Genomic DNA, 9695 nt, shown 5'->3' on the forward strand with positions numbered 1-9695 from the left:
TCGCCTATATTCTAGACTAAGTGCGTCGGCGAGTGCGCTGAATGAACCTGAGCCTACCTAGGACTTACTTCTATCGTACGCACTTGGTCTACCTTAGCTCAATAGATTGAAAATGAATGGAGAATGAAAGTTACTAAGTCCACAATCATATTCGCTTTCGCTCATAACTCCAAAAAGTCTTCAGGTATCACGTAACTATGGACAGGAAATGAACTAAACTGAACGGGGCAGAAATGCTAAATAGAAGCTATGTGAAGCAACGATAAAAGCCACCATCTCTAGCCCTCACACTCCCAACCCAACGCAAAACACCGAGCATAAATAAGAGGAGAAGATAGAAGAATGGAAAAGGGCCCAGGGAGGAAGAATGCTAGGTATAAGGTTAAGCAGCAACGCCCTCCCTAGGCCCCGCCCCAATCGCCCTCCCCTTCCCCTTCGAATTCGAATTCGATCTTGCCGAATGAGCCCGCATATTCCGCACCGCAGCCCCAAAGTCAACGAGATTATGGTCAGACGGCATATGCTCACCGCTAACGATACAAAGCACGCGCATACCAGGCTTATAAACGAGCCCGCTGAGCAACTTCGGCGTGATAAGGAAGTACTGCCCACCGCCCGAGCCATCCGCGCTCCCCGCACACGCAATGTCCACAAGCCGCTCGTGAACCATTCGTTCATTACGCGGGTCCATACCCTGATTGATCTCGTCGACGACGCGGAAGGGGGATGCGGAGAGGGATTGGAGTGCCATGAGGTAGAAGATTGTGCTGACTGCGCGTTCGCCACCGGATTGACGGTGCGAGTCAAGGAGGGAAAGGGACTCGTGCTCGCGGAATTTGACGTGCACTTGGATAGACCATGCCTCGAAGTCGTTGCCGCTTGGTTGGCCGTCGGGCCCTGGTTCCTCGCCTGCTTTGTCGAGTGTGACTTGGCCTGCGCAGCCGATGCGGGCGAATGAATCTGAAAAGGCGTCTGAGACGCTCTTGACGATGGCGTCGAGACGGGGTTCCCAGCGGCCGCGGATCTCAGCGATGGCGTGGTTGAAGTCTGAGAGTTTCTTTTCGAAGTCGGAGAGCTTATTGCGGAGCCGGTCGATTTGCTTTTCACGCTCTTCGAATTCCTTGAGGACGTTGCTCGAGCCGGCGTGTGTGAGTTCGAGGCGGGCTTTTTCTGAGTCGATTTCGCCTTCTAGTTCTTCAGGGGAGTGGGTGTCGTATATTTGTTTTACTTCTTCGTCGCCGCCTTCCAGAGTTTGGAGGTACCGTGCGACCTTGGATGCTTCTCTTTGGACTTCTTTGAATTCGCGGCCGATTGTTTTGACTTCTTCGGATTTTTGCGTAAACTCTTCCTTCTTGGCTTCGAGTTGCTGGCTGTGTTCGCTGCTGCGGGTGGTCAGAATCTCGACGTCTGAGATTCCTTCGACCTTCCAGAGCACCAAGTTGATCACTTCTTCCTGGATGGTACGGAGTGTCTCGACTGCATCCGCGTACTGAATCACGGTTTCGGCCTTCTCAATAGAGAGACGATCCTGCTTATTACGAATCTCAACCACCTTGGCCTTGATTTTCGCGAAGTAAGCATCATTTGCTTTCTTTTTTGCTTCTTGCTGGCCTGTGTAACGTCAGTTATCATACCCACAATGGAAGAACGGGGACTTACGAATGCGCTCCGGAATAGCCCTAAAGTTGGTGTAAGCTGTTTGCTTCTCGTTTTTTTCGCGCTCAAGTTGTTCCTATATTACTGTTAGTGAATGTCAATTGAAGTTTGGTCTAAGTAAACGAACCCTCTCGTCACTGACAGCCTTATGCTGGTCGCCCAGCTCAGCCATCTTAGCCCTCTGAGCTTCAATGGTCTCCTTAATTTCGCTTTCTTCACCTCTGAACTCTTGAATAGTTCGTTGCAGCTCGCGCTTCGCTGATGCGTCGACGGGCTGGGACGTCCAGGCTTGAGCCTGCCTGACGTTTCGAACGCGCGTAGATGAAGCCCCGGGTCCATACTCTCGACGTCGGGTAATCTGATATGCTTGCTTACCAGCGACCCAAGAATTGACATTCATTGAGCCGCTCTCTAATGCTGCGTAGGTTTCCTCAGAAATGTCTCTCAGGCTGATGGGGGTGCGGAACAGCTGATTTTCGCTGCAGAGCATTGCAACGACAGGGTCTGGACCGTCAAGGAAGTCTTTAGCCCAGCCTTGAAAACCCAAATTCCGCATCTGGTCGTCTGAAATGGGAGGTCGGAGGTTTGCCAACGGGATAGTAGACGTCCGAATACTGATGTCGTGCAGCCTCATCGTTCCGTTTAGGTGTCTCTGTAGCGTCCTGAAGTCGTTCCGGGACTGGACTGTGAAACTCGTAAAGTCGTTTCGTTGTAATAGGGTTTCGATGTGGTCGGCGTACCTAGGGTCTTTGACGGAGCAGGTGATGACAGGAGGACCAAAGACCTCCTTCTCGAATTTGTCTTGATTCTGCTTAAGCCACTCCCAAGCCCTGAGAGACTCCTGGGATAGCCGTTTGAGCTTCTGCTCTTGCTGTCCGGCTTGCGAGTCGAGGTCTCGTAGTTGGTTCTCGGCATGCTTTGTGCGCCTCTTTGCTGTCTCGAGCCGTTCGAAGAGTTCTGGGCGAGACGCCTTGATTTCGCCTGCCTTTTGTTCCAGGTCTCGAATCTCCCTTCGTTTCTCTCGCTGTCGATGAGTTAGCAACACGCGTATATCCATGGGCAGTGGTTGTACTTACAATCTGCTCGTTGTAAAAATCAGCATCAAACTCAACAGGCTCACTCTCCAATTGCCGTTTAAGAGTCCTGATTTTCCTTATAATATCGGCGCCCTCCTGTCTATACTTCACGGAACTCTTCTTCTCGGCATCAACTTCGCCTTCCGCAGCTTTCATTTGCGCCTCGTAATCCTCGATCTTGCTGCCAAGGTTTGTTGCTGTTTTGTCCGCTCTCTCTGCAACGTGCTGCTTATACTTCAACACGGCGTCGACCTGCACAACGTATTGCTGCTTATTTTTGACAGATCGCATGAAAGGCTCCAGCTCCTCCTCGAGTGCCTTGAGCTCTGCCTGGCACCTCTGTCTCTCACGTCTGGCCTGATCGACTTGTCTGTGTAGTGCTTTGAACTTCACGATGGGCCGGACCATCTCAAGCAATTTGATCTTTTCCTTGATCTGCGATCTTTGGCGCACACGTTCAACATCCGCTCGCTGCGACTCTTGTCGGTCTTCCAGATTCGTAAGCATATCTCTGTCGGCTTGATTGTCGTTCTGAAGGTTCTTCTGTGCGGCTCGTAGGTTCTTCAAGTTCTCGTGTAAGTCAACCATCTCCGCACCGGCAGCAGCCCGTTGCGTGGAATTGAGCAGTTCAACCGGCGTGAGAGCAGCAAATTCACTGACTTTATCCTGCGGCAAAAATTGACAGAGATTGTCGATTTGGATAGCGAATGACTGCGCAAGTTTCAGCACTTGCTTCATACCCGCTGGCTTCCCATTGAGTGTGAATGTGTTCTTGTTGCCTTCTCGTTTGATCGTGCGTGTTATGATAGGATTCCGTGGGAATTTCGGGCCACCGGCCAACTCAATCTCGATTGTTGCCTCGCGGCATCCATGCTTCACGAACTCGCCAGAGTCTTTTGCGCGTCCTAGATGCTGCACCACGACGTTCATTAGCACATGATACAATGGTAGTACCGGGAAAGGAAGAGAATACCTGCGGCCCCCAACCCAACCCAAGACAAATCGCACAAACAAGCGTACTCTTTCCCGTCCCATTCGGCCCAATAACCATATTCAACTTCGGGCCCGGGTGAAACTCCGCCGACGTATACGTCACGAAATTAGTGACCTTGATGCGGACGATCGCGCCGGGCTTGTATGCGTCTTGCGGAGTTCGAGTGAGATTGACTCCATTCGATAATGGTCTAAATGGAACTTGACTTTGGCTCTGGCTTTGATTCGGGCCTGGAAGTTGACTATGACTTTGACTTTGTTCGGCGGCGTCGTTGTCTTCTTCGGCACTATCCTCGTTCTCTTCTTCGTCTTCGTCTTCGTCTTCGTCTTCGTCTTCCTCCTCATCGTCTGTTTGGGAGGCAGCATTCGCATTGCTGTTCGTGGGCGCATCCTCCTCGTCGGATACCGAAAAATCACTCGACTCGTCCTCGTCCTCATCGTCCGGCGCATCAGTAGAAAGTCTCACCCTCTTACTCCCACTCGCACTCGCAGGCGTCGGGGCAAACGAAGATTCAAGACCGACATCCTCCTCCTCACGCAGACGACGTCTCGGGATCGTGCTCATACCGGGTTTTGTATCCGGGTTTGAATGGCTTGGCTGATGCGACGGGCTGGACGATAGCGACTAGACATCAGCATGGAAAAAGTCAGTCTCTATATTTGTCGGTTCATGAGCCCGCCCCATGAATCGAGTGGCCGAGATAAGCTGCGTTGGACTGGATTGAGTCCCCTTTCTTTGACTTCTTTGTCTTTGTCTGCGGGCTTCTGAGAAACTCGTGATTTGGCGGCGTGGAACGGAACTCCCGCGGACGCGACGCGCTAGTGGAGAGTCTGGGCGGGCAATCAATCAATCTATATCCATATATCGTAGGCGGTGGAGGGCGGCAGATTCGGAGGTTCGGACTTGGAGACTGTTTTTTGGAGCTTGGTCTCTGCTGGATTGATTTACATTGTATTTTGAGTATCGATTGAGAATATACTTATTGCGTTTGGATTTGGATTCGAGAATTCTGCTCTGGAAAGATGTCGTCACTTCTAAATTCACCTACGAAAATCAAGAAGCTTGTTCTTACGGGCGCCGTGACGGCTATTACTATCGCCGGGACACTCTACGGTGCTGGGTTGAAGACGGAGCAGGAGGCTAAGCAGGTGAGTGCAATCCCGGGTCTCATTTCCAAATTCATATTGAAATAGGGTGAGACTAACAAGTAAACAAAGCACACGCAAAAAGTCCGCGAAATCACAATCGACGAGCGCATCGCCTCCCTCCAGAACCAGCGCACCGGACTAGTCGGCAAGAGAGAATTAATTGAGAAGCAGATGCGGGATTTGGATGCTCGGATTGAGGAGAGGAAAGCTAAGGGGGTCGATACTAAGAGGGGGTGATGACGGGGGCGGTTGAGATTTTTTCTCTACAATTGAAGGAACAAAGCGAACGGAATCATGGGATTCGAAGCCGCTGGGATTCTAGGGCTGAAGTCGATACTGACGCCGATACTCGCCGCTCCGAAAATACCGGCTGTTCGTCTTGCGTTGGACTTACCGTTGGGGCATTCCATGGCGTGGTTCCGAGCGGTGCCTAGAGATCGATTGATGACTGCGTCGGGTCCGACGAGTGACAGCGCCGCGATTTCCAGCCCGAGATGCTACCAACAGCCTGGACGGGCCAAGGAGACCCCGACCTGCGCGTGAAGTCTAGGCCGCAAATACCGGGCCAGGTCACATGGCGTTGGCCTTCATGCTGCGAGCTGGCCTTGAAGCAGACTAGTGTGCCTACTTGGACGAGAGTCCGGCCAAACAGCACCTCCAAAGCGCCGATGAACCGACTACCATTTGAATGAAAATTGTATTCTAGTCTACTCTCAAAGTACTTCTCATAATATGGGTATATACATGTCTCATTCTTCTTCCGTACCACCGCAAACAGATGAAAAATTTCCCAAAAGATGTTTCTCAAAGAAGGAAATCCAATATCAAAGATTGTAAATATGTGCAATCTGAAACTTATATCAAAAGAAGGTATATATCCCAAGTTCGTAGCACATCAATCATCCATAATACCACGTGTCAAAGCCACGAGGCTAGCTTCGTATCGCGCTGGATTATGGTCGCTGAACATCCCCGAGCCGAAGCGCAATTCACCGAAACGCTGTTCAACGTCCCTGATGAGTTTCAGTTGCACTCTTGTCGCTGGCTTTCCTAGCCGTGGCGAATCATCTTCCCCAATGTCCGAGGTGAAAGCGCTCCGCTGCAGAACTCGCATGGTTTCGACCACAAAGACCTCGCCTGGAGGTACTAACTTGGGCGCAAGCATTGAGTCTCGGAGAGATTGTAGGGTCCTCCATGCCCAGGCATCTTCACCTAGGCCGTCACCCGCGTTCAAGAGTATTGGTGCCTCGTTGACGTAGAATTTATTGATAATACTTTGTCGCAGATTCTCCCAAACTCGATACCGAACGTGCGACTTGGCTTCGGAGATGTCACCTTTGAACGCCAATGCTGTTGTATGCATATCATGGAGGGTTCCGAGGGACAGAGAAGGCACCACGTCTTGACCATTTACGACGGTGGTTATTAACCCGCGTGTTGCGCGACGAAGGAATGGCGACATGGTTGCAGGTGGACCAAATGCATAGACGTGAATGGGCCGACCAGAAGGAAGATAGCAAGCAGATGGTGGAACTTCTGTACTCTTGCCGTTTGAGAGAAACTGTTTGTCAGGTGGAGAAGAGGTTGTAAATGACACCGGAGATGAGACCTCAGCGGTCGGTTCAGATATCATCGCTGCAAGAAGACCTGCCACTCCCCCACCCAGCGAATGGCCGCATAAGACCAAGCCGTAGTCTTTGAACTCTTCTAATGCGGCCGCGATCGTGATCATAACTCGCTTGCCCCCACCCATCAATAGATGTTTAGCGGAGGCGTACATTCCCTTGTGCACTTTCCAGTTCTTCCCCTGCCATTCTAGATCATCATATGCACATGTCATATCGGTGAGTACGTCCTCAAAGCCCCAGGTTCCGCGAAGAGCTAGAACGACGGCTTTCGACTCGTGGTCCAGAAAGCAGTAGTGAACCAAAGGAAACCCGCTTTCCGTCTCACCAGCAGCGTTGGTCCCGCCTGCAGGGTCAACGTAAGAAGAAAGAAGTATGGTAGACGCAGGAAGCCCTGTATGATGGGAAAAGTCAGTATGCTCCTGACTGTAGATGTTCTCGGGGTCGGGGCCTTTCGGTGCTTGTGGGATGCCCATGACCTGGAGAGCGTTCGATCCGTACGTTGCAGAAGAATATCGACAGTAGCGTCTAATGTTTCGAACAAAGTGTCTTTTCGGAAATATGCCTGGGATAAGACCATCCCGATTAAGAGCTTGAATGGTAGCAGCATCGTCATATGCACTCTTTCGAGCTCGGTGCGCAAGAACAAGTGACGTATCTGACCCAGCTGTTGCCAAGGAGTATATGCTAGCCGTATAGGATTTTGACCTTCTGTGAGCGGAAGTAGGTCGATGCTCGGGATGGAGGTTCATGGTCGTTTCAGACTCAGATCGTGTAAGGGACAATGAGCTACTGCTGCGGACATGAGCCCTGGTGACCGTTGGCGAGCCAGATCGCAACTCTGGCGAAGGGGAGTAGGTGTCCGTCTGCATCATGTACGACTCTTGGCTCTTCTCATGCACTTTGTAATAGTCGGCTCTCGAACCTGATGGGCGTGGACCGCTATATCTGCTCGTGCTTGGGCTAGCAGGCATGCGATGTTCCCGAGCGATCGTTCTTGGAGCTCCGCGATTTGCAGCAGAGGATGTGTCGAGTTTGAGTGGCGCAGCAGGTCTCCCTGCCTTGGTTTGTCGAGATGGTTTGTCGCTCTGCGTCTGCGCTGTAGGCTTTCTGTCCGCGGCAGTAGTTTTGGCTTTAGTGCGAGGCGTCGAAGTACCCGACGACAGCTGAGTATTGGACTGCTGAAACGGGAGGCGTAGTGAGGGGCGCCTGGGGTTCTCATTTTTATCGCCATTAGTTGGCTTAACCCTCTGCGCAAACTTTGAGAGTGAGCCTCTGCCGAATGTAGATTTTGACTCTGAGGTTCGTCTAGCTCCTGGCGGTCGTGTTTCGCGGGGCGGAGTTTGAGAGGCGTTGGAGGTATCTGGACCAGATGATGGAGGCTTGGGCTGTCCATTGTCTATCCGCTGACGTTTTGACCCAGAATCACGACTCTCAGCCGCATCTTCTGGTTCAGCATCAGAGGTCGCGAAGTCATCTAATGCTATCACAGATCTGGCGGAACCTTGACTATCGAGGTCGGAGTTCACTTCTCGTATACCAACGAGATGTCTCGATGGCGGCCGTAGGTCAGCACTCTGAGACTTGTTGAACGCAGTGCGGAAGACAATGGTGTGCTTGGGAGCTTGCTGGCCGGTTGCCTCTCTAGCTGCAGCTTGAGGGATATCATGGTAGTTATCTTCAACGATCATGGTACCAGGAGGGGCGGTTATCTCCCCACCGTCATCGTCATCGTAAATATTGACAGTGATTGTCTGTGCCGTTACAGAATCGGTTTTCATCGAGGCGCGGCAACCTCGAGGCAGCTGCTTCATTATGTACATTCGGAGGTCGTCGTCAGGTATATGATGTTGAGTATCAGGCAGGACGATAGAAGGTGGTTCCGCATCGTCGAATGTGCTATCAGGACGCTCTACCACGTCGAATCCGTTGTCATTATCTCCAGGAGCAATGAACGACGAACGTCGCGAATGGCTTCGCCTGAGTTCGGGCGGGCTGTTCGCGGGCTGTATCTGGTGCATCTCGAGAACGTCCGCGCGAATCCCGTTGTCGAGAATAACAACATCCCAGATTGTCTCTACCCCGCCATTCATACGCATATGTCTCTCAGTGTTCTTCCTGCCCCAGCGCGACAGCATCGCGAACCCGACAGTTCCCACCAAGAGGTCGCCCACGCCAACTTTCTCAGTCCCGACCTCTGCACTGTGATCACGAATCTCTTGTCGAATGAGGGTTATTATCGCGGCGATTGCTCTCGATGACTCCGTTGAGCCGAGAATAGCATCAAGCGTAGATAGTAGCGCCTGGGTCATGTTCGATCCGGAGGAAAGGAGGGTCGAAGTAAAGTGGAAGGATGCAGCGGCGAAAAAAGATGTAGACGTTATTGTCGTATGCACGGCAGCGAGCTAAGCCTCGGATTAGTGGATGAGCGCGCATTTACCAGGCGGAACATGAGGGTATCGCTAACACTTCTCTCGAGTAAAGACTCGGCTTCCGCCTTGCCTTGGCTGCCACTGCTTCTAACAGCAACATCTCGCCCAGCTCTAGTCAAAATGCCCTCGACGACGGCGCGACTGAGTTCCAAGCTTGTCAAGGTTGTAGACCTTCCCGCGTCGAGAAAGAACCCGCCAACGAAGGTCCCTGCTCGAATCGTGAGCGAGGTGGATTGCGAGAACAACGACACCAAAGAAGCAACCGGTCGGGGAAGGAGCGACGGTCCTGAGGTTGATGGCACATGGCTTGCACCCCCGCGATCGGAAACGGCCGATTCAACTTCCTCATCTTGTTTCCAGCTTGGTCCAAAGCCCAGTAATCTAGGCATCGCGAGCCATTGACGTAATCGCTGGAATCAATTGCGGTGTGCGTTGAACGAGATTTTGCGCCTCCATTACGGAGGCCTAAAGTGACAGTCGTGCAACATTCCCCACTTCTCAAAAATACTGTATACCGCTTTGCTTACCGCTCTTAGAAAGAATTTTTACCCCTTGTAGAGCTAGCTGAGTTATCGTACAAGTCTGAAAGGATTTTCCAATGGCTCCGCAACCTATTAATCTTGAACCATACAAGGAAGAGATCATAGATCTCTTCAAGACTGGTTCCTATACTAATACTATTGCTCTCTACTTGGGCCGCAAGTATGATGTCAAAGTCAGCATTCGTACGATCAAGTCGCGGCTCAAGGACTGGGGTATTGTAC

General features: G+C 51.7%; 3 protein-coding genes across 3 annotated transcripts; 1 reads left to right on the plus strand and 2 right to left on the minus strand.

Annotated features, from left to right (window-relative positions):
• Nucleotides 1-137: 137 nt before the first annotated feature.
• Nucleotides 138-4531, minus strand: BDV14DRAFT_106697 (DNA repair ATPase SMC5). The gene is made up of 5 exons (XM_073765600.1): nucleotides 3706-4531; nucleotides 2733-3644; nucleotides 1784-2680; nucleotides 1660-1732; nucleotides 138-1611 (listed from the first exon to the last, which is right to left on the minus strand). Exons 1-5 carry the CDS (start codon nucleotides 4288-4290, stop codon nucleotides 383-385), a joined length of 3696 nt encoding a protein of 1231 aa, XP_073625469.1. The 5' UTR covers nucleotides 4291-4531; the 3' UTR covers nucleotides 138-382.
• A 217-nt stretch (nucleotides 4532-4748) lies between these two features.
• On the plus strand, nucleotides 4749-5111 carry BDV14DRAFT_202832 (uncharacterized protein; the record flags this gene model as incomplete). The annotated part of the gene is made up of 2 exons (XM_073774140.1): nucleotides 4749-4874; nucleotides 4944-5111. The coding sequence occupies 2 exons, from the start codon at nucleotides 4749-4751 to the stop codon at nucleotides 5109-5111; spliced, it is 294 nt and encodes a 97-aa protein (XP_073625470.1).
• Nucleotides 5112-5593: 482 nt separating this feature from the next.
• BDV14DRAFT_106703 (uncharacterized protein) lies at nucleotides 5594-9468 on the minus strand. The gene is made up of 2 exons (XM_073765601.1): nucleotides 8967-9468; nucleotides 5594-8904 (listed from the first exon to the last, which is right to left on the minus strand). The coding sequence occupies exons 1-2, from the start codon at nucleotides 9318-9320 to the stop codon at nucleotides 5770-5772; spliced, it is 3489 nt and encodes a 1162-aa protein (XP_073625471.1). The 5' UTR covers nucleotides 9321-9468; the 3' UTR covers nucleotides 5594-5769.
• Between the last annotated feature and the right edge of the window lie 227 nt (nucleotides 9469-9695).

Source organism: Aspergillus stella-maris (genome assembly GCF_047715825.1).
Source record: "Aspergillus stella-maris strain CBS 113639 unplaced genomic scaffold BDV14scaffold_51, whole genome shotgun sequence".
NCBI classification, from domain to species: domain Eukaryota; kingdom Fungi; phylum Ascomycota; class Eurotiomycetes; order Eurotiales; family Aspergillaceae; genus Aspergillus; species Aspergillus stella-maris.

Bases quoted from the DNA above. Each gene is read 5' to 3' on its own strand.
- BDV14DRAFT_106697 (XM_073765600.1), bottom strand. From the start codon at position 4,290: ATGAGCACGATCCCGAGACGTCGTCTGCGTGAGGAGGAGGATGTCGGT. The intron at 3,645-3,705 runs GTATTCTCTTCC...GTCGTGGTGCAG, and splicing joins GGTTGGGTTGGGGGCCGCAG to CATCTAGGACGCGCAAAAGA. The intron at 1,733-1,783 runs GTTCGTTTACTT...ACAGTAATATAG, and splicing joins AGGCTGTCAGTGACGAGAGG to GAACAACTTGAGCGCGAAAA.
- BDV14DRAFT_106703 (XM_073765601.1), bottom strand. From the start codon at position 9,320: ATGCCTAGATTACTGGGCTTTGGACCAAGCTGGAAACAAGATGAGGAA. The intron at 8,905-8,966 runs GTTAGCGATACC...TCCGAGGCTTAG, and splicing joins AGTCTTTACTCGAGAGAAGT to CTCGCTGCCGTGCATACGAC.